At 33.3% G+C, this 23,586-nt stretch overlaps 3 protein-coding genes and 1 long non-coding RNA gene across 4 annotated transcripts; 1 reads left to right on the top strand and 3 right to left on the bottom strand.

Annotated features, from left to right (window-relative positions):
• Nucleotides 1-910: 910 nt before the first annotated feature.
• LOC132205058 (homeobox protein Hox-A1) lies at nucleotides 911-14,125 on the top strand. The gene is made up of 3 exons (XM_059633898.1): nucleotides 911-1,380; nucleotides 12,425-12,702; nucleotides 13,494-14,125. Exons 1-3 carry the CDS (start codon nucleotides 933-935, stop codon nucleotides 13,656-13,658), a joined length of 891 nt encoding a protein of 296 aa, XP_059489881.1. The 5' UTR covers nucleotides 911-932; the 3' UTR covers nucleotides 13,659-14,125.
• A 583-nt stretch (nucleotides 14,126-14,708) lies between these two features.
• On the bottom strand, nucleotides 14,709-15,667 carry LOC132205386 (uncharacterized). The gene is made up of 3 exons (XM_059634408.1): nucleotides 15,613-15,667; nucleotides 15,444-15,552; nucleotides 14,709-14,987 (listed from the first exon to the last, which is right to left on the bottom strand). Exons 1-3 carry the CDS (start codon nucleotides 15,649-15,651, stop codon nucleotides 14,710-14,712), a joined length of 426 nt encoding a protein of 141 aa, XP_059490391.1. The 5' UTR covers nucleotides 15,652-15,667; the 3' UTR covers nucleotide 14,709.
• Nucleotides 15,668-16,175: 508 nt separating this feature from the next.
• On the bottom strand, nucleotides 16,176-16,580 carry LOC132205444 (uncharacterized). Its single transcript, XR_009442706.1, has 3 exons — nucleotides 16,443-16,580; nucleotides 16,362-16,389; nucleotides 16,176-16,302 (listed from the first exon to the last, which is right to left on the bottom strand). It is a non-coding gene; the product is annotated as an uncharacterized LOC132205444 (long non-coding RNA).
• A 1,145-nt stretch (nucleotides 16,581-17,725) lies between these two features.
• LOC132205213 (uncharacterized) lies at nucleotides 17,726-19,165 on the bottom strand. Its single transcript, XM_059634154.1, has 7 exons — nucleotides 19,028-19,165; nucleotides 18,832-18,968; nucleotides 18,723-18,770; nucleotides 18,624-18,654; nucleotides 18,432-18,490; nucleotides 18,248-18,356; nucleotides 17,726-18,015 (listed from the first exon to the last, which is right to left on the bottom strand). Exons 1-7 carry the CDS (start codon nucleotides 19,053-19,055, stop codon nucleotides 17,726-17,728), a joined length of 702 nt encoding a protein of 233 aa, XP_059490137.1. The 5' UTR covers nucleotides 19,056-19,165.
• Between the last annotated feature and the right edge of the window lie 4,421 nt (nucleotides 19,166-23,586).

Raw genomic sequence — 23,586 nt, 5'->3', positions numbered from 1 at the left:
TTTTACCCGTTACTCTTCAATGGATATGTAAAATAATTCAATGCGCATATTTGTGTTTTCATCTAATAAATAAAAAAAATTTAATAAAAAGATTAAGAATTGCGAAAAAAGGAAAATAAAAAAAATATGGGCTTCATTGTGCAGCAGATTTGCCAAGATACTCAAATTTTCTTATTGACCTTTCAATAATTATAATATTTCAGCTCAAAACTAGTCTTTTATAGGGATTAAGAAAAACAAATATAAAATTAAAAAGTTAAAAAAAATTTGGTCTCATATTGAAGCTATGCATGCCTTTTCAGGCTAAGTGATTTATTGCACTGTTCCAATTTTCTTATCCGGGGGATTATTTTTATAGTAAGATATCTCAATTTTTGAAATTTTACATTTTATCAAACATATATTAATGAGATTATTGCTAGCAAATTTGTATAAAACCAACGTTCTAATTAAGCTCATCATCGTCATCATTTTTATAAGATCCCCGAACCGCCCGAACGATAAAATAAAACTTAATAAAACTTTTTTCATTCAAAACTGATTCAGCGCAAAAATATCTCTTATCATAATACTTATGTCTTATGTTTAATTTCCATAATTCAGCTTCTCCTCTCAAAAGTTGTTATTTTTAACAATTAAATAATTTTGATTAAATACAACCAAATTTTAGAGAGGAAATGCTTTTAAGGAAATAAATTATCATTTCACAATTTTTGTGGAGAAAAGATGATGAAAGGTAGAGTGTAAAGGAAAGGACGAGCGCGCGGTCCTTGATCGATGCGCGCGTGTGGCGGGGTTGCGTGTATGTGGAGTGCGAGGGGCCGGCGGAAGGCGGGGACGGTCCCGCCCCACGCGTCACGTGGTGCGGCGGCGGCGGCCGCGGAGGCCTTTCGGGGCAGTGCGGCGCGAACCGGCCATGGACTAGCAGCGAGATGATGTACAGCATGGTGTCCGAGTACCCGAGCTACGAGGGCCCCCAGCAGCCCCCGGGCCAGTTCCACCCGCAGCCGCCTCCGCAGCAGCAGTACCACCAGGCGGAGGCGGCCCACGACTACTACTACCCCTCGGAGGCCGCCGACATCATCACCACCGACAACGGCCTCTGCTACACCAACCTCGACTACGCGGCCGCCGGCCCCGGCGGCGGCGGCGGCCACACGGCCGGCGGACACCACCAGTACTACTCCGAGTACTACCAGGCCACCGACTACTACCCCCAGCAGCACCACCACCAGCCGCCCCCGCCGCCCCAACCTCCAGAGTACCAGCAGCGGTTGCACCAACACAACCACCTGCAACCCAACCACAACCACAGCAGCCAACAGGCCGCCGTGCCCACCTACAAGTGGATGCAAGTCAAGAGAAATGTTCCTAAGCCAGGTAGGAAATTTCAATTCATCTAATTAATTTTTGCGGGAATAATGTTTTTTTAGCAATATAACCAAAGAAAATAAGACAAAATCTAGGGTTTAAAGTAGCTATAACTGTATCAATTCTCATGGCAAGAAATGGAAATGAAATAGGATTTTTTTTGTAATTTATATAACCTCTTTAAATTTCTGTTAATGTTCAGATTATAATATTATTTTTGTAATTTCCTATATTAAAAAAACCTTCTCATAGTAGAATTTTGATGGTATGAAATTATATACAAACTAGGACACAACAGAATTTGCTCCTTTTATTTTATATAGATCCGCATACTTATTATCTTTTTATTTTATAAATTTATAATTGAAAACTTTCTCATAACCTTACGGTGAAATGAGCACTCCACGAGTCGTTCATGAAGCAGTATGATGAAGTGAAAAACTTTTGATTGTTAGGACTTGTGCAAGGAACAAAATATAAAAATGAATTGAACCTTAATTGCATATATATTCTTGATAAAGTTCTAATTTGGAAACATTTATTTTTTTTAAGTAAAAACAAAGAAATCAAGAGATGTGACATTTTGCCTCAAAGTATAAAATTAAATAAATATATGGCTCAATGTTTTTTCTTCATTGATGTCCGCTCACCCAGAGGAAATTTTGATTGTTGCCGAGCGTTCTGATTGGGTTATTCTCAATCATATAGAGCTCAAAATCAGAAAACCATCATATCGAGTTTCGTTTTATATAGTGATGCATAGAAAGTATTCCTTTGGTTCAAGACAAGTATTCATATTTATAAATTATTTTTGCATTACAAGCGCATTAAGTCTTTAATGGTATAATTTTTTTTTTACAATTTTCTCAATATTCTAAAATAGAAAACATAGATATTGTCATAAACATAGTTCATATTCATTAAACAATTTAATTAGTGGAAGGTAATACAAATTATATATTTAATAATTTTTCAATACATTATTGATAAAAATTATCATATTTGACTATTATTATTCTATGTGTTATTATTGTTTAAATATAAATCGTTAATTAAAAAATTTTTTATAAACATCAAACCAAAAATTTAAATATGCATATTAAAATTTTTGCATTTTAATTATACTTAAAATATTCAAATATTTTATTCAAACGCAACAGGCGATTCCGAGGTCAAAATTTTCACGCGCAATAAAACCGTGAATTTTGATTTGCCGATGAGGAGTCTCGAGGCCCTTTGCTTATCCCAGATCCCTTAATCCCCGCACGGCTTATCCGAGAATAAACACGGCGCGCGCGTTTCAAGAGGGGCACGAACCGCGCTTGAGTGATAGATGGCATTTTACATAAAATTAGCCGCTCCGAATTCAAGCCGAGAGCGATTAAATGCAAATTGCTTAATTGGGTGTTGCGTGCGCGGAGGCGCACACCCAATTAACCCTTTTGTGAGTCCAGGCCGCAAAAGAGAGAGTGAGTGGCGTTTGAATAAACCCTCTCGATCGCCGCGCGTTCGACACTTTTAGGCACCGCGGCCTTTGGAAGAAAGTGATACCTTTTTGTACCTGAGGTCTCAAGGGGACAAATCAGTGTTTACACAACACTGGCCCCAGACTTTGTGTGTTATTCCTTCGACTTTTTTTGTTCCCACACAAGGAGGAATTTCATTCAAGATAAAACATTCCGGCTGTGGGAAAATCTGTTGACTTTGGCGGAAAGGGAAACTCTCGGACCTTTTTTCTTTTCATTGTTAAGACTTGTAGTTTTGAATTTTCTGCTGGACATGTCAAAACCAGTGAATTCTTTCTGCGTCGGTGAAATAATAAAGGAATATTTTGAATGTTTTTAATAATAGAACGTGCTGTGAACAACCAAAAACTTCGCAGATATTTTTTTAACAAGATCTTAAGGGGAAATCTTAAGGGTGATCCATTTTAAGCTTTTAATTTAAATCTTACACAAAGGATGATTGCAAATGCAAAATTTAAGACAAAACAATTTGCAGGGCTTTCTTGAAAATTCCTATTCTCAAATAAATGATAATTATATATGTCATTAAAGTAAAACATTATAAGATTTTTGGGAGGAAATGAATTTTTTACTCTTAAAATTTGCTACTTCAATCAGCAAAGAATCAGTACTTCTCTTTTTCTTTATTACATAATAAATAAGTTATGAAACAATTTATTTTCTTGATTTCTTTAACACTCAAAGAAAACTTGGAATTTATGGCAAAAGTTGGTTTTTCTCCGAGAAAAAATGGAAAAGAGCGAAAATGTTGAATTCAATATGTTACAAAATATTTGGTTCCTTCACAAAGATGTTATGATTACAATTTTAGTATATTTTATTTTCAATTTCCAGCATTTCCTGAAGATGCCAAATTTGAAATTTGAGCTTTATTGTACATTTTGACCTGTTATATAAACAACTTATTTATAAGATTGGTGGGTCAAATAAAAAATATCACATTCGAGTATCTTCAAATTCTGCTTTGTTTATCTGCGATTATTCAACCTCATTAAAATCTGTGTCGTAAATTATCATATACGCACATTTCAATATTTGTCCTGTCAACTTGTTGTAATTAGATCATTACAATATCATTTGCTTTGCATGGAGAGCAGACAAATTGTAGATTAATTGGGCTATGCTCGGCGATAAAAGGATGAAGTATTGAGACAGCATGCCAATCTAAATTGAGTGTTTGGCAATATCATTTTCACGATCCTCTCAAAATTAACCAGATATATTTATTAGCGAGAGATTAGTGCGAGATTATCTGTTGTGCTACTGCTGAATTCACAACTCTGCGATAAGATGAGGCCGGATCAATGCTTTTCGAGATGACATATCAGAACATTATTTGCTGTTGATTTTGCATCCACTCCAGAAAGCATGCAATTTGCTGTGCCGTTATCTTTAGGTATTTGACAATTTCCACAAAAAAGCTTAAGAGATTATTTTCGACTCACGCTAGCTCTCCATAGATTAATAATTATTCTGTTTTTCTTTCACAATTTATATCTACTCGTAGAAATTTGTATTTTTATCACCGTCAAAAATAGTTTTCTAAAAATTTTCCATTTTTCCAAACAAAAATATAATCAAATGTATTTTCCATGTTTTTATTTTGAAAGTCATTTTAAACAAAGGGCCGTTTTATTTTATTTTAGTTAAAGAAAGTCCCAGATTTTTCTAATTAACTGTTAATTAATGAAATTAATTTTACTAATAAAAGTGAAGTAAAAATAAATTAATACAAGAATATTTATTACGTTCTTAATGTTTTTATAAAATCACGATTTTCTTTAACAAAATAGAAGGAGTAACAAAAAAAAATTGGCATAAAATTATAATTGCATCACAAAATCAAACTTCATGATTCATTTTTTGCGTAAAATTTTATTATTATTTTTTTTCATCAAAAAAATGATGACGTTGACCCCAGACTCTTGTTACACATTCGGCTTTTATACTCAGAATTATTTCACGTCAAAAGCGTTGAAAATCGGTTATGTGCTGGTGCAGGGTGATGCGGCCGAAAAAGTAGCAGAGGCTTCCACGCACATGACACAAACTTTTTTATCTTATCTGCCGGCAGCCCAGGAATATAATAAATAAAATAAGAGCTTGTTGTGCGCTACAATATTGAATGTTTAACTGGGGATTACTCGACCCTAATCCCAGACAAAGATCGTGCGCTGTAAATCATCCCACACGCCTCTGCTGATAGAATTATCAATCGCATCAAAAATGCGTCGTCGTGTGTGTGTCACACTATAAGCCACACATGGCAAATTACGGCCATCGGCATTACGAAGCAGAAAAGCTCAAATTTTCACGCTCGCTTGTAGCGATGCAAAATTTCTTTTTTCATGACAACAGATAATTGATTAATAATAGCATCAAGTTTGAAAAAACGTTTATTTAATTTAATGAATATGAAATGAAAACAACTATTATTTTTAATTTAAAAAATAAATGCGCCTTTTTAAATAAAATAATAAACTAATTTTATAAGTATTTTTTCAAACATTTTTTTAATAATGTAAAATATGTAATATATTTAATTTAATTATTATAAACTTTTTTATTTTGATTTTTTTAGCTTAAACGCTTTTCTTTTGTCATTTTGTGAATAAGCCGTCCTATATTAACTTTGCTGTTAATTGCTTTATTTTTTTATTTTTTATTTTCGGTTTCCAACTCGCAACTTAAAATTTTATGTAAGATTGTAATTTTTACAAATGATGCGTTAGAATGGTGTTCTTGTTAATGAGTTAACTTAATTTGAGCTTAATAATTTGCCTTTATTTATCCTTTTAACCAGCATAAAAAAAGGAGTGGAAAGTGAAAAATTAATTGTGTCGTGTCCTTTCAAGGAAATTCCCTTATAAATACTGTGTTAATTTTGGGAGGAGAAAAATGATCTTTATATAAAAACGTTTTATATTTTCATCAAGTTGGAAAGCTTTGGACAGAAAAGTTGACGATGTTCAAGCTCGAGTGGGGTCGCCGCTGCGCGACGGGCGAGGAATCAATTTCAGCTGTGGGTTTTACGGGCGATAATCTGCTGTGTGTGGTGCGGGCGGCGTGCATTAAAAAGGATCGCATCATTTGATATTTATGCTGTTTGCTCTTCTTGGTTTCGAATTTCCATGACGCAATCCACACGCAATCGACCCGACCAATTTTCATTTTGGTCCTCGTGTGTGCTCGTCGTCAACGGCCGCCGAGTCGAGTTTGTACGCGGGAGTGCATATTTGCCCTGTGCAAATATTTTGATGAGCCCGTCGTCGGCTTGATGGACCCGACGGGAAAACAAGTGAAAACTCTCTGTGCGTGAAGTGCGCGTGGCTTCATTAATACGTTATGGGAACGCACAAAATCAATATAGAAAAAAACTACAATTTATTGTTTAATTTTTATAAAATTAGCTTTTTATTAGAATTATTGTCTATTATGTATTTTAGAACATAAAGACTTCCACTTCACTGAAAATTTATAAAAATTGGCAAAATATTTTTGTAACAAATATGTATTGTTTTTTTCACTATTGGATGTTTCTTGATATGTTTAGGCGTTTCCCCCGAATAACAATTTGGAAAAGTTTGAAGAGGCAGATAATCTTTGTTTGTTTTTCATAAGTGTGCTGCAAAATCTTAAAAACTATTAAAACAAACTCTAATAGTAATATTTTTTTCTCAGCAGACAACTAAAAGAAATAAACAATAGTCTCAAGTATAAAAAAGTAAAGAAAAATCCAATTAAATATTCCATAATGTTTCCCATAACCTGCAAATAATCTAAACATAGCTGAAAAGTCAATTATTTTATGAAAATTTAGAATTAAATAATTTAAATTTAATAATTTTAGTATTGTGCATCTTATTTTAAGTGATAAAAAAAAACAATAAATTTAATATGATATTGAGTAATTAAGTCAACCGTTTTAATATCGCGACGTTTGTATCGCAACTAAAAAAAGCAGTTAAAAATGTTTGAATTTTAATGCCCTAAAATTATGTTATTGTCATTTTGTATCTCAATTTTATATTTAATTCCGTTATTAAAAAAATTAATGGGCGAACAATATCTTCAAAATCAAATTCAATATTAGAACTGTTCCTCTTAAATCAAATGACGAAAGAATTTTTCAAGTATATTTCTCAAGATGTATTGAATTATCAAAATCACGCCGCAAAGCAATTTTGACACCTTACACCGGTGCAAATATGGTTAATTTTCAAAAGGCACGCGGCGCTTGACCGCCAAATTACACACATCACGGAACGCTTGCTGAATAAATCATAATTTAATATGCCCGCGAGTGCTTTTTCGTTCCTCAACATGCACATAAATTCAAATTACATATTTATTTATATATCTACCTTTGTTGAGGGAGCGCATTATTACTACTTTTATGGGCACCCCACATTACTATTATGGACACAGGAGCAGAGTATGTGCGTGTCTGTGTCCGTGCCAACTCGATAACTATCTCATAATGAGCCACTGTAATTCGCCTTTATGACGTGCAAAGCGTCTCATTATCATTATTACTACAGAGCTACTTCTGTGACCATCGTAAAATTACAAAATTTGCTTTTTTGACGAAATGAAGATATATTTTGGAACTTATGTTTAAAGACATGGAAATTTACTTCATCAACATCTCTTTTTTAAATACAAATTTCTGTTCGAACTCTTAATTAATTAAATGTAAATTTCAGCAAAATTAATTTATTTATATAAATTTTACATTGTCCTATTTCCAAGTTAAAATAAAAATTCAAATTATAATTTCTATTAAAAATAATTGAGCCGTGACTTTCCTTTGAGTTGAATTTTGATCTTCTTACATTCTAAATTCCATGAAAAATTGAAAATTATAAGTATTTTGTTGCTTGATAAATAGCTCTCTGCAAAAGATCCACTGAAAATATACAATTTAAATTTTCTTTGTTCAACTATTTTGTTTGTTTTTGCCTCTGGCAGTTTTGCTTTCCGGCCAACTCTTCCGCATACCTGTCTGTAAAGAAAATTTTTGATTTAAATTTGATTATTCTACCTGTGAAGCAAAATTAAGAGCTGCCCACTTAAGAATAATGTGAACCGATTTATTAGCTTGCAATTTTTGCAAACCAATCCATGAAAATTTGGCTTTTAATAGTTTTTCTTACATGGCTTCTATTTAATAACTTCATTTAATTTTTTTATTTTATTATTCCATTTACATTCAAATTTCAAATAAAAAATATTTTCAAATTTTCAAATTTATTCCCTGCTAAAGAGAGTTTCAAGATACAGATGGTTCATTAATTTTTATCGTATCGACTTGTTGGCTAAACAAAACAGGCCCCATTCCAAAGCGGGGTTTGATCAGAAAACTGTCCTTGTGGTCGGAAAAGAGTGGCTCCGGTCATTTGAAAAAATAAATATAGTTGGAGAGTGATTTGTGTCGGAGGCACCGGGTGTATCGATTTTTCGAGTGTCACGCTAGTTTCGGAGCCGAGTGACAGAAAAGTGGCGTGAGATTGTGATCGCGCATTCACATTATTATTGTGTGAGCCAGCGAAAGAGAGAGTAAGTCACACACTGGCCGTATATACGAGCTGGAGAGAATGCTTGTGCTGAGCAGTCACTCAAGCAATAATGAGTAACGAACGTTTTTTTCCATAATAAACCTCGAGCCGCCCCCTCAACCCAGGTGACCGCAGCTCTAATGCGAGTAGCACCGCTTTGTGGCGTGGTTTTTTTTCAGTTAGGTGCCCGGCTAATTACTCAAATCGGACTTTTTGGTCAGCCAAACACACCTACTTTTAATTGCATTACAAGCGAGAGCCGCGACGGCTGAATTAAAAGCTTTTTAATTAAACGTTACATGAAGGAGAACGGTTAGGATAATTATTAGGGCTTAAAACATTTTGACTTATTAAAATGCGCATTGATTTTTTTAAGTGCAAGTCAGCTAGAATCATATTTCTGAATATTGTGGCAGAAAATGTGCAAGAGAAAAAATTGATTTGAAAAAAAAATAAAACGTTTTATTTTTAGGCTGAAATTTTTGGTCATTATAAATTTTTTTCCAGCATTTGTCAATATTAGTAAAAAAATTTATAATATATAACTTACTCTTTCTCTCTAATTTTAAACGCTATCGTTGAAAATCAAAATCAAATTATCTATTTCTGATTGCTTTGCATAGCTTCAATCACTAAGGAAATTAAAATTATTTTATCTGAATCTTGTTTTTCCGAAAGTTGTAAACATCATTAAGAAACGAAAAATTAAATTTTTCATCAAAAACAGTGAAATTTCAAATTTAAGCTCCAATTACTAATTCATACATAAATGATATAAGCAATTTTGCAGTCATATGCATCTCTAAAAGTGCAGGCAAAAATTTTTCAAGAGAAATTCAATGACCGAAATTCTGCAGATGCCAATAATTCACAAACGAATATAAATTTATCCACATCAGATTTTAAGTGTGAAAGCAGATTTTAGGAGTTTCATGGTGGTTTTGAATTAAGCTGGGCGTTGATCTAATTAAAAGTTTTTGTTTGGCCGCCGCGCGCACGTTGTTTGTCAACCGATGAGAAAATGCTTTTAATCTTGTTATTCAATTGCGTCCCGGCGGTGCAATAGATCACGCAATTAGCCAAGGACCGCCGCAGTCTTGAGGCTGCTGGGCATTTCATTAGACTCTACCTCATCACTCACCCCCGCGCACCCCGAGGGTCGCAATTAACTCCTCTCCACTGCGTGCGTTCGGGAGCAGAGGACAGCATCGTGGCAGTCAAGCCCTTTCCTCATTCCCACACAAGAAACTCTGAAACAACAAACCGCACAACAATATTTATAAATGTAATAAATTTACTAAAATCATTCAGTATTATTAAAAGAAACTTTTACACTTCGTTGGAAACAAAATATTATATTAAAAAATAAAACAAAGCAATATGTTGGCTTTTTAAAAATGCGAAGCTTATTAAATGGGTTTTATTATCATTAACTTTCTTAAAAAAATATTATTTATTTTCAATTTAATAATTGCCATTGCAAAAAACATTTTGGTGTGATTGAGTTTTTATTTTATTTCGACTGCTGTGTATAATTTAGTCGAGGAAAGTGTGGAATTGTGAAGGGGGTGCCAAATGAGAGAGCCTTTCTCTCTGCCCGAGTGCACCTTTGCCGGCGAAAATAGCAGCGTGACTGATTCCCGAGCCAAGATAACGCGCACGCGAGCTGCTTTTCCTCTCTCTAGAATGCACTCATGATTTGCATAGAAAAAACCGACACTCTCGTAATATCGTGCTTCGGTGGCAGGATGACCAAGCAATTTTTTATTTAATTAGCTGCACGAACAGCAATTTCTGATCACACTTTGCTTAAATTGACCTTTTTAAAAATATAACTAGTAGTAATAATAACTAGATTTTATTTAATTGCAAATTAGTTTAATTTACATTTTTTAATATAAAAGATTTACAAGTTATTGAATTTACTATTTTTAACATATTATTTATAGTTAGTCATATTAAAGTCACTTTATTTATTTCAATTTTTTTAACAGTCATGCTGGTAGTTGTGTTATTTTTTTGTCTTTTTAATCAATTATATTTAACTAGGCATTTCTCATTGATCTCTCTACACTAGAATCATCCTTCAATAATGTGGTTGCATCAATCTCTCTCTTGTTCTGATGAATTACTTTTATTTTAAAAATTATTTGTTCATTTTTATTTATTTCAATATTCCATTGACAAAAATACTATGGAAAGCTCTTCATTCCACCTCCTTCAATTAAAAATCCGATTTCAATAAAAATGTAATCTACTTATTTCAATTACAAAAGTCAACAAAAATAAATATGCATTGAATTGAATATTTATTAGATTTTGAGTCGTTCTGCAACCCACAAGAGAGAAACAACTCACATGAGACTCATCAAGGAAAAACCTTTTAATTAATTAATCAATTTGCAGGAAGCCTTGATCAAATAAAATTGTTGCAAAAAAATATATGAAAATCCATTTAGCAAAAAATAATACTATATCGAATTTTCCCTGAATAAAAAAACCAAATCCAAAATTAGGGTAGTCGGTTACTTTTAGTAGTGCATTTTTTCGTTATTCATGTTATGAATAAAATAGATGTGTGGAATTTTCGCTGTTTTATGTGCGCGAAGCGTGAATAAAGCGAACTGACCAGTCCGTAAGTAAAGCACATCAGAGAAAAGGAGAGGGTTATATTGGTTATTTTTGCCGCTGCAGCAATTCCTTTCTTACTTATTAAGGCAGGACACAATCCATTCTTGCGGGCAACGCGCATTGTGAGTGTCGCGCTTGACTTTGTCAGATTGACGGATCGCCCCAACTGACAGAAAAACACGTGTACCATCCACGGAATAAGCCGATTAAGCAGCTCACTCTCGCTGCTGCGCGCTAATTAAATCAAACCCCTTCGCTGCAAGATCAACAACAATATGTTACTTATTTAGACCTTAATATCTGTCCCTCCCTTAAGCAATCTGCCAGCTTTTTCCTTCACATAGGGTTGGGAATTAAATCTTGCTCCAATATAGAAAATTGAAGGGCTGAACAAAAAATTAGATCGAGTCTCAACCTATTTCTGAGAGACGATAGAAGGTTTTCAAAAAATGAGTTAAACCATAATTTAACTTAAAAATTAAAACTGATAATAATTTTTTTTTAAGATAAATTGCAAAACAAAATTCATACAGTTAAAATATATAATTTATAAAATAATTTAAAAATTATATTTTAATATTTTTTTTTTTTATTTTCTTACAAACGAAATAAATTTTGTTTTGGAATTGTATTATATTGTTTTATTATTTAACTTATTTAATTTAATATATATTTTGTACAAGCTACAAGACTAGATAATTATTTCATTCATCCTAATTTAGAACTTAATTTTGTGCGTTCCCCATGTCTTTCATATTTCATATCTTTAAATGAATTTTAAGTTTTGTAGCAGAAAAACAATATCCTGCTCTACATGTTTCGGCTGCGGGCTGCAGCCATAATTCATGAGCTGTGAAATCATTTTGACAAGAATTAGTGAAAAATCAATCTTTTTTTTTTCAAAAATGATTTTTCTTTCAAATTGCGAAACAAGTAGGGCAGGATATTGTGTTTTCTTAAATAAATAAAAACTCACAAAAACCCGTCGAGAAAAAGGCGAATTTTAAATTTAAATCACCATGAATTTTAAGTTATTGAAAGGTTCGCAAACAAATTATTAAAATTACTCATCACGTAACTTTTGCGGTTATTTTATTATTAACGTTATATTTATACCATTTTCCGGAATATTAGCTGAAAACAAAACGTTTCAAACATTTCCCATTTATACTCAATGCACTCTTTTTAATTCTTGTGAAGATCATGAGTGTTCTTCAGCACCTTTGATATAAAAATACAAAACCTTCTGATTTGATATTTTCAAATCAATTGAAAAATTCTATTTAATTTTGTTTTGATATTTAACATTTATGTCAGAATTTGGTAATTATGTTTCAGCATGCAAAACGAGCGTGCAGGAGTTGTTCCAGCAACACCACCAGCCGCCGTCACTGCAGCTGGGCCCTTCGCCGATGGTCAACTCGGGACCGCTGGGCCCCCTGTCGCAGTTGGGCCCCGTGTTGAGTGGCGCGGCGGCCTTGGCGGCAGGCGCCGGCCGCACAAACTTCACCAACAAGCAACTCACCGAGCTGGAAAAGGAGTTTCACTTCAACAAGTACTTGACACGCGCCAGGCGGATAGAAATTGCGTCGGCCCTGCAACTCAACGAAACGCAGGTAAGTCAATACCAAAGAGTATTCTTGGTTACAATTCTGCGAAATCTTGTGTCTGTACTCAGTCATTTTTTATTCCGGAGTCTTTTGGAACTGAAGAATCATCAACATGAATTATTCATCTTATAAAATTTTGCAATTTCATTAATTAAAAGCAGCAAAATGATTCTTGTCTGAGATATTTCCTTACAAATTTATTTCATGTCAAAAGAGTTAATTTTTCAAGTATGATCTGATTTAAGTTCAAAAAATTTATACTCCCATAAAAATTGTTACCAGATATTATATTTTGGTTATGACATTATTGACATTAAAAAGTTCTTAAATTGATTTTATTTATAGATTTGAGTTATTATTAAGACCAATTTGACATGAATGTATAATATTTTATAATTATACATGTGTAATTTCGCAATGTAATTTCTGACACAACACATAGGTCATCCTGTTGCAATTACAATGTTTTTGTTTAAGTATTCCATTTACTGTAGATTCCACAAGCAGAATATAAAAAACAATAAAAATTTTAAATTATATTTTAATTTTTAATTTTGATTCTTATATTGAATCACTCAGCACTATAACATTATAATAATTTGTAATATCATTTGCTAATTTATAATTGCAATAATCAAATAAAAATAGTTTAATTTTATATATTAAAAATATAATTTAAATTAATTTACTAAATATTTATTACAATAAAAAATAACAAATGCAGCTTTTTTTTATTTCTCATTTTCATATTTCGAATCATTTTTTGCAACTACACCACACATTTATATGTTGCCCAGGTGAAGATCTGGTTTCAAAACCGGCGGATGAAGCAGAAAAAGCGGATGAAGGAGGGCCTCATCCCTCCAGAGCCCCTCGCGACGAGTCCACCGAGTAGCAGCAGCAACTCCCCGAACTTGAGCGGGCCCCTGGCGCCCCACGAGGGTTCGCCCTCGGCTCCCTAGTCCCGCCTCCTCACGGTTCCTCAACTTGTCTCTCTTTGTGGTGAGAAAACGAAAAAACATTTTAATTTGGGAAACAATGAAATCTGCTACACGTCAGAAGATGGAGAGAAAAGAAAAGGTGGCTCGGAATGAAAAAACAAAACTCTTGTGACTTTTGGTGTGCATGCTCGTTCACTCGCTGGTTCATCATAATTTATCATCATTAATTATCTCAATGTACTGATGTAAATAAAAACCGACCTCTGTAGATCCTCAATAAACTTATGGCAAATAATCTATAAATTTTTTGCTTCATTATTGTAAATTTCTTCTGATAAAAAGTGATTTAAATTATTATTTTTCTCATAAGTCCCTGGATTTTACTTTTCCAGCTAATCTTAAGGTGATTTGAGATCAAATACTTTAATTATACTAATTATTGTTTATTGTAAGTCAATATTTAATAACAAAATGTAAAAAGTAATTTAAAAAATTTATTTTTCCCAGATTAATTATTGTAGCTGTTGAGCAATCTTACGAAGCCTCGATGGATATGTAATTGAATAAATTAATGCATTATTAAATTACTGCCATCAAAATCACCCGGCCCATTTTTAGCTTTTTCTCTTTTCAGTTACAAGAAGTTATTCACAAATATAAAGTTGGTCAGCCATTTTGGTGCAAGTTAATTAGAATTTCAGATTAAGGCGAAAGAGTTGGCTCTTCCTGCGTGATAGCCATCTGACATCAAACGTCCTGAGAGGAACACAGCGGCTGTCTCTCTTGGCCAGAAAGGTATAAAGGTGGGCGTCCCCTGAGAAACGAAGCGTCTATTCTCACATCCCTGCGTCCCTCAGGGTTTTATACATGCGGCAGCTGTCAAGGTGTCAGCCAGGCCCATCTGATAACAGCCCAGCCTCCATAATGAAAAAGACGTGTTCTTTCTCTATTACCTGCAGATGATCGTCACACTCATGCCGACAATTAAAATTCCCTTCCAAGTTTATTTTGCTTTTTTCATAATTAAAAAAAGGATTTTTTTATATATCCAGATCATTATTTGTTTTACATTCTATTCCAGACCTTCGCAAACAACGTTTAAAGCGTCTAAGCAGCTAATCTCTTGGAGTTGAAGCGAATGAACTTCATTTTTGTTTTTAACCTTAAAAAGAAGGCGCACGCAAGTGGGGCTGTTGCCTTTGGCGGTGAAATTGCTGGGCGCCCAAGGCACGATGCTCGCATTGAAAGGCACGTATTTCCCATTCGGAAGGTAGCAATATGTGAAACTCGGTTTGCAATAGTTTTTCATCAAAAACATCCTCAGCGAGCCAGCTTGGTAAAAGGTTGAAGCTACAAGTATAAAATAAAATATTAAACTAGTGAAGATTGCCTCTAATTAAATAAATAAAAATGATAATTAAATAAACCTATTTTCAAATAAATAACATCGTCATTTTAAAGCAATATCTAAAAAAGAAAAAAAAATCTGGAACTTTCTGGTGTGGAAATTATTGCTGCAAATGAGGGCAATGTTAAAATTGAGCAAAAAAATAAATCATCAAAACAGTGCAGATATCTATGGGAAAATTTAATTTTTTATTTGTTCAAAAGTCGATAGCTGACTTAGACATTGTGATATTTTACAATAAAATAAAATTTATTGAATAAATTAAAAACTGTTTGCAATTATTCGTGTCTAAATAAATTTTGCAGTGCGAATTAAAAAATTGATATAACTATTTATAAATAAGGCAGTTGTTACTCGTGTAAATAAAGTCTAACGTTATTTCAGTTAATTTTACGTACGTAAATTGCTTATTACGCATTTCATTTCCTCCTCGCTCTTTGGTACCCATGGAGAACTTGGACGAATAAGTCCTCCTGCACAGGCGTACACATGGCGCTCATAATCATTCTGAGAGATAAAGAGACAATTAATTTTTTTCTCTTTTTTTGGACACAATAAGATTTATACTGGAAATGGCAGACTGTAATAAATGGTCTTGTTGCACATTTTTTTAAAAGTACCTGGACCTAGTGACAGATAAAATAAACTTATTATTACGCAATAAACAAAAATACACCAGATTAATTAAATGTAAATAATTTTGAAAACCAATAGTGAGAGGAATTTTTTGAAAAATCAAATCAAGTCGTTTCAACAATGTCTATTGTTTGGTCTAGAAAAGCGAAAAATTTTAAACGGTGCACTGTTGCAGACAGGATTGTCATTATCAAAATAATTACGGTTATACATAATATATAATTGCCGACTAAACACATTGCAGCAATAGTAAATAGGACATTTCATGAAAACATAAAATACCTGCTGTTAGCTCCCCTTACGGATTTTGCCTTCAATTCATCATGGTTGATAATTATTCAACAAAGTGTTCCATTATTGTTCGCTTACCACATCAGAATTAAAGTCAAAAGTTATGCAGTCAGGACACGACGCTCCCTGAAATTTTTATTAATGGATAAAATTGCTTTTAACAAAGACTTTTATTGTCTACTCGAGCATCTAAGCCAACGCCAGTTTTTCTGTCAAAATAGCACTTTTCGCTACTATTATTTTTGGGATTTTTGTATGATGCAGATACGTTTCCAACCAATCCCAAGCATTGAGCGATACATTGTCGGACAGTGTTATGGAGCCCACACTCTTGAAATCATGAACAATAGATGGATTTTTATGTAATTAAAAAGAAGATGGAAAAATACCGTCATTCTGCTTGCTGATTATCGGCACCTTAGCGAATTAAAAAATAATACTTGCAAAATATTATTCAGATTCAATTTTACCATGAAAAATATGAAAGCGAGCAAGTCCTGTCGAAAATATTTTGATGTAAGCAGCCGTAGAAAAGTGCTGAAAAGCATAGCATCGAGGGACGTGAATAACATCTGTGTTCGTGCAGGACCTCCGCGTTTTTGCGGTTTGTTTATCCAGAAGCGGATGTTCGTCGATGGACGCAGAATTTTGGAATATTTGATAAAAATCAAATGACGATTTTAGGCGACACAAGTCAATATTCTGGAATTTTGTTGTTGTTTATTATTCAAAAATAAACCCAACAAAAATTGGCATAATTATGGTTATTGAACAGGACGTGCAAAATGACGCTGCATGATAAAAAAAAAATCAAATTATTACGACTATTACATTATTTATAATTTTTTTTTACAGATTTTTTATGTAAAAAAGTTTATTTTGCTTTTCATTACTATTTTTTAAGCAGATCTCTCGACCAAAGAAAAAAATATTTTAGTAAGAAAGTGGTACTTAAGAGGAAAAAAATATAATTATAGGAAATAAACTGGATTAATTTTCTGTTTATTAGACAGCACAATTCATGCAAGTGACAGAGTCAACCATTAATACTCTGCACTTGCAGGCATGGAAAATTTTCAGGTCCCTTCTTTTTTAGGTGGAAACTGCTAAAAAAAAAGTAAAAATTGATGGTGTACAGGAAATGATGCTTGGTCGCCCAGGTGCTTCCAAATGCTGAATTTCTATATTATTATGATATACATTATATGTATCATTCCCGTCAAAATGAAACACAGCACAGAAGGATACAAATTTACTGATGTATGTATTTTGTTTAAAAACAAAAAAGTGCTGGTGTATTCCGCTCTTCATTCCTTTAATTTGAAACTGTATTAATCATTTTATTTAATAGAACAATATTCTCCTTATTTAATAAAACTGAAAAAAACATTCTCATTTTGCATTTTTTTTCCCTTTACTGTATAATGAATTTAGTGAAATTTTCAAAGCAATAAAAATAGATATATCTTAATATTTCTCGGAATTTGACACTGTCACTATACAGCATGGGCAGATTATCAGTTAAGGACCGCTGAACTCCTTTTTGAGAATTTGATAAAGGTCATACAAAAGTTTTGCTATAACACTCATTGTCTTGCGTATTTTAACAGTAATATTTGTTTAAACAATTCTTAGAAATAATTCAAAAGAATTAAAAAAAAAAGTTTAAAAGTATTTTTTTTCCAATTTAATCAACTCATATATTTTTCCAGTAAATCTTTATTTAAACATTAGGACTCGGTTATATTTCACATTATTCTAGACCCTCGCACACGGCGTTCAGTTTTTCCACGCAACTAACTTCTTGGAACTGCATCGAATGAACTTCGTTTTTGTTTTTGACTTTAAACATGAGACCCAAACAGGTGCGGCTGCTGCCTTTTGATGTGAAATTGCTTGGTGCCCAAGGAAGCATGCTCGCATTGAATTTCACGTATTTCTCATTGGGAAGATTGCAATATGCGAAGTTTGATTTGCAATAATTTTTCTCCACAAATATCCTCAACGATCCAAAACCAGATCCAGTTGGGTGGTACATTGAAGCTGTAGATTATAATGTCATTATTAGATGCTAGAGAGAAATTATATTATGCTTCATATATACATATAATTATGCTAAAATTTTGCTTAAATCGTGCCATTTCAAATAAGTAAAAAAATCAAATAAATATATTTTTCTTCTACAAATCTATTGTTATGTAAGATGAAAAGTTGTTTAAAAATTCTCATTTAGGTTCCAGAAATAGATTACAAAATAATATTCAATAGGACATACGCAAATTGCTAATAACACATTTCATTTCATCCACGCTTTTGGGTACCCACGGAGAACTTGGACGATAAATTCCACCTAGACAGACGTACACATGACGATCATACTCAATCTGGTGAAGAACAATAACAAAAAAAAAAAAAATAATAATTGTCAAAACTCTTTATCTCTGTAATTAAAATCATACCGGAATCGCCGTATTGTAATAAATAGTCTTGTTGCACATTTTTTTAAAAGTACCCGGCACTTTAAACAGAGAGAGATAAAATATTATAGCAAGATTGATTTAATTTTTTTCATTTTATCTCATAAATAGAACCAAAAAACATTGCAGCTATAATTTTTTAATAAATAATGTTATGATATTTGACATAATTACTTGCTGCGTTGGTTCCCCTTATGGTTTGAGCCTGCTCATTAAATTAATTACTGTTTATTAAAACTACCCATCAACGATTTCTATGCCATATAGTCTTACCACCTCCGACTTAAAGTCTAAAGTCATGCAGTCTGGACATGAAGCTGCCTAAGAATTTAGTATTGGAAATTTTTAGCAACTCTAATTTTTATAATTTGTGTTCGTTTACATGAGCATCTAAACCAGCGCCAGTTTTCTTGTCAAAGTAGCACTTTTCACTATTATTTTTAGCCGATGCATTTCCAACCAATCCCAAACATTGAGCGATACATTGCCTGATATAGCCATTGTAATAGCGTCCGCACTCTATAAATTGTTTAAAAGTTAATTCTTTTTCACAATTGAGAAATTTTGAAATTATTTACGGTCATTCGATTTACTGATTACTGGCATCTGGCCAGTATAATAATAATTAATAAGTAATTAATGAGAAGTCAAGAAACTTTCCACAAGCAAAATGATATGAATCAAAAGAAGTCGGAAAAAATTAGATTGAAATGGAAATATACTGAAAATCATGATGGTATCAGTCGATGGACGTGCAATATTTGTGTGGAGTTCCCTTCTATTGCGAGCATTGCGTTTTATTTGTGCACGAACGGAAATATGCAGCCGATTGACGTAGAGTTCTGACAATTTTCAAGTACACGAGTCACGTGACATGATGAACCCGTATTATACAAATAATAGTGAAAATAACAAATTTAATGCAGTTTTATTAATTGTATTTATTGTGGTTTTTCCTAAAAAAAAAATAAACAATTTCGATTTGTGACGAAGACACAATCGAGGTGGAAATCAAGTTTAGGAATTGAAACTCGATAATTCCTTGAGGAATTAGATAATTGTATTGTCTGTTGGTGCAAAACAGTATCATAAGAATATTTATTGATTAATAGCCGAGTTTCAATTCTTCAGGCCAAAGACAATTGACACTAAAAAAAATTAAATAAAACGCCACAGAATATGTAAAAATATTTTCTCTATCTAATGTAAATTTATTTGTTAGAGAACAGCATTTTTCTTGTTTGAATTTTTCCAAACCTTTTTTTTCTTTCTTAAAAACCAATGAACTCTGAAAGTCTACGGAAGTTTCAACATTTGCAATCGGAATAAAATAGAGTCCTGCAGCGTGTGGGCTGCAAAAAATCAGCCGTTTTTCCAAGAGTGTGGCGGAACAGCATAGAATTCGGGGGCTGCACTTTTATCTGGAGATAAAGGGGCCTGTGTGTGAAAAAATAATTACGGCTGCAGCCAGAGAGATGGATATTACAAAAGTTGCGGGCCAGACTCATCCATCAAGCAGCTATCAGCCGGCCGGCCGAGCCGCCCCCCGGCAGCCCTCGGAGCGGCTCCGGAGGCGGCGGCCGGGAGCGGCGCCGGTCGCCCCTCGCAGTTCCTGCCGGCCTGGCCGCGAGTCGAGCCGAAATAATCGCCGGAGAAACAGTGACAGCAGCAAAACAGCCAATCGCTCTCGCTCTTTTTGTGCCAAAATTTAATAGAAATTTCCACGCTTTTCAGCCTGCTGCGGAGACACGACGTTTGGGCCTCTGTCCGACGCACGCACACCGATTCATCAACCTTTGTCCAGATGCTTACAGCTGATATTTCTATTTGTGCAGCGCGCGATCCGTCCACTGGGAGTTCGCACTCTTTGTCTCTTTTTCTCCGCGCGCCAAGCGATTTTCAACAAAAAAATTTTCCCCAGCTTTTATTATGCATTTATTTTGCTCCAGTTGTAAATTATTTCTTACTTTTACTAAAAGTTTGATAAAAAAAAAATACATGAATAAAATAAGCGCCATAAAGAAACTAAGGTTACAATTGACAGTGAAATATTGAAGGAAAATAAATTGAATGTGAGAAGCCTAAATTTTGTTAAGGTTCTTTTTCAAGTAATTTGCACATGAATTTAATAAAATTCCTGTTGTAAATTTAAAGTTTGTTGCGGCTTTAGCCTTGTTTTGTTCCTATTTTTTATTTTTTATTATTTAACTGAAAATTTAGAGAAATTAACATCAAAAACGATCTCACGATTTAGTTTCCTAAATTTTAAGCTTTGATGGAAATCTAAGATCTAGATTGTTTCTTTGGAGTGGAATTGGACTATAATCCAGAATAAAACGTTTCTATATTAGTTTAAATTAATTTATAACATTAAAGAGTTCCATTCATCTTTCCTAATAATAAAATAAATTTAATATTATTTGTAATACAACAAATTGACGTAAATTTTAAACTCAATAATGTATTTTCTGATTATTGAATTATTATCATAATTTGGATTTCAATTAAATTTTCTATATACTTTTATGAAATATTTAAAATAATCAATTTATAATTTTTATAGGTGCTGAAAGGAGCTAACAGGAGTTAATTATTACTATCGTTAAATTTTATTTCTCTATCTCAAATTAGGTGCAGTTCTTGTATAATAATAGATAATATATAAATGACTTTTTATAAAGGTTCTGTAAAGAAACGATTGTGCAAAAAAATGTGTGATGTTTATTTCAAACTTATTAAATGTTTTTATATTAAGAAAATATTACAGCTCTAGCTCAGTTTTTCGTTGAAGAAAAATACACTGTGGGTTGTTCTTATCAGCTTTACAATTTATAATTTTTTGAAAGTTGGAAAACTTGTATGAAATTATGCATTAATGACATTGGACAGAAATAAAGATTTTTCAGAGATGGTGAATCCACTGGACTTTTTGATCACTTCATAGTTTTTTTTCCTACTAACACCCCGCTTTCAACAAATTGGCGCAAGTGATCGATGGCATTTTTTTCCCTGAAAAGAACTTATACGGAAATAATTCCCCATAGAAAAAACTGGCCATTTTGGAAGGCAAATTCGTCGAATTACATTCTGAACAAAAAGAGCTTGTGAAAAGCAGGCTCCCCTAAAGCAAAGTGTCGGCTCAGGATAGACACGTTTCGGCTGTTACATTTTATATTTTTCTGAGCGAACGACTTCGCGCGCAGTTAATTCGGAGCCGCTCTTTTGAGCGAGAGAGACATCCAAAAGTCTGACAATTGCATTAATAGGTAATGCGCAGTGACAGGGCCAGTGATGGATCACCGTGCACCGCAGAGACCACCTGCCTTCGCATCTCCATATGCACTTCTCTTGCTGCAATTATAATTTTGTACACGATGTTGTGTCCCCCAAATCGAATTTCGAAGCGAAACCAGCCCGCCGGCCGACCGACGCCTGCCACTCGCCGGATAGGCCACTCGCATCACGTGCCGACTTGGCCGGTTGCATAATCAAAACTTCTTTTTGAATTAAATCTCAATATGGAATTGTCACACTACGGAAAAGGGATATTATTATTATTTATTCTTCTCAGTCAATACAAAAATTTCAAATTGGAAAAAAAAGAGAAGAAAGGGTTTACAACTAGCAGATGTCTGCTAAAACGCCCGACATCAAAAGAGACACGGCCGCCGCGGATAATTTAGAAAAAAAGAGAAGGTCCTTTTAATAAGTTATCAAAATGTCTCTTTTCTTTAAGATAATGTTTTGGTTGTCTTGGCTAAGGCTAGAGAAGAATTTTTTTTATCGATTAGTTACAATAAAAAAGACTAATATCAACCGCATATCATATTTTTTTTTTAAATATTTACTCAAATCACGATTTTGTAATTACTATCAGCGCGACAGAAGAATAAAATGTTTATCTATCAGACTTCAATATAATAGAGCTTTGTGTTATTGAGAAATAATAAATATATATAATTTTTGTTCTAATACTGCAACGTCTTCATAAAAAGTGGTAAAAAGAAAAGGTTTGTTCGTTAAATAAAAAATGATGGAACTAAACAAATGTTAAAATATAATTCAAATAATAAATAAAATGTATGGTTGAATATTAATAAATAATCATTATGGTATAATTGAAATACTCTTAAATTTTTAAGTTTATTTATTATGTTTTAAATTATAATAATTTTAAGTACTTATTACGTTTGGCCAAACTGACAATGCAACTAAATTACTATGCATGGTATGGTATAAGTTCTCTGTGTAACGTTATTTTTTGTCGCAGACATACTTTAAGATCAAAAATTTCTCCATGATATTTCAATTAAATTTCCAGAAACATATGGGAAAGACCACACGCTCACTTGCTAGGAGGAAAACACGGTTGTGTGTGATGTGGGGCTGCCTCAGAGTGAGGAATTTTTCCATCACGAGAGTTTGAGTCTGCAGCTCTCAGGGCTTTTGCTCCGAGGGCGAGCGAGAAAATAGGAGCTGCTGCTGTCTTGGTTGTTTAAGTTTTCATTGAGCAGGTACACAGTTTGGCACTAGCTGAGGTGATCCATCAATCTGCTGCCTGCTCATATCTCAGCCCCGCTCCATATTATATGCTACTCTTATATTTGTGAGAGAGCCTTTTTCTCCTTGCTCTGCGCGCTCTTTCTTTCCCAAAAATACATTGCAACAAATTCCCATCTCAGCGCACGCCACTCGACTCTCAAGACACGTTATTCCTCTCGGCTTTGGAGCCATCACGCCACTTTTCACAATAAAAAAAAAAAAAAAAAAAAAAAATAGAACTAGCAGTTGCCATTTGCGCGCCTTGACATGACTGAAGAAACGCATCAAGAAAAAGCACTTATTAAGGGAAATGAAGAAAAAAGTGCTCTTCTAGGTGTTCTAGGTTTATTTTGATGAAGAAGAGATTTTATTTGGGATTTTTCATTTTAAACCTTGAAATAATCAAGCACAATGATTATGCAAATCGTGAAAAATATAAAACATTATGTGATCCATAACAGAAAAAAATATAATTTACAAATAATATTGAAACATTATTGCTATTTTTTTTATTTGCTATCTTATCAAATTGGTGTTTCATAATTTGATAAAAATTTTAATTCACTGAATGAAATTTAAATTATTATTATTACTA

This window comes from Neocloeon triangulifer, unplaced genomic scaffold, assembly GCF_031216515.1.
Source record: "Neocloeon triangulifer isolate White Clay Creek 2 clone unplaced genomic scaffold, ASM3121651v1 ptg000002l, whole genome shotgun sequence".
NCBI classification, from domain to species: domain Eukaryota; kingdom Metazoa; phylum Arthropoda; class Insecta; order Ephemeroptera; family Baetidae; genus Neocloeon; species Neocloeon triangulifer.
The sequence above is the reverse complement of the archived record's forward strand: the minus strand, read 5'-3'. Positions and strand labels throughout refer to the sequence as shown.

Coding starts and splice junctions, on each gene's coding strand:
- LOC132205058 (XM_059633898.1), top strand. CDS start 933: ATGATGTACAGCATGGTGTCCGAGTACCCGAGCTACGAGGGCCCCCAG. Junction 1,381..12,424: donor GAGAAATGTTCCTAAGCCAG/GTAGGAAATTTC, acceptor ATTATGTTTCAG/CATGCAAAACGAGCGTGCAG. Junction 12,703..13,493: donor TGCAACTCAACGAAACGCAG/GTAAGTCAATAC, acceptor TATGTTGCCCAG/GTGAAGATCTGGTTTCAAAA.
- LOC132205386 (XM_059634408.1), bottom strand. CDS start 15,651: ATGTGCAACAAGACCATTTATTACAGTCTGCCATTTCCA. Junction 15,553..15,612: donor ATTACAGTCTGCCATTTCCA/GTATAAATCTTA, acceptor TTTATCTCTCAG/AATGATTATGAGCGCCATGT. Junction 14,988..15,443: donor ATGCGTAATAAGCAATTTAC/GTACGTAAAATT, acceptor TTATACTTGTAG/CTTCAACCTTTTACCAAGCT.
- LOC132205213 (XM_059634154.1), bottom strand. CDS start 19,055: ATGCCAGTAATCAGTAAATCGAATGACC. Junction 18,655..18,722: donor TAGACTTTAAGTCGGAGGTG/GTAAGACTATAT, acceptor TTTAATGAGCAG/GCTCAAACCATAAGGGGAAC. Junction 18,357..18,431: donor ATTACAATACGGCGATTCCG/GTATGATTTTAA, acceptor GTTCTTCACCAG/ATTGAGTATGATCGTCATGT.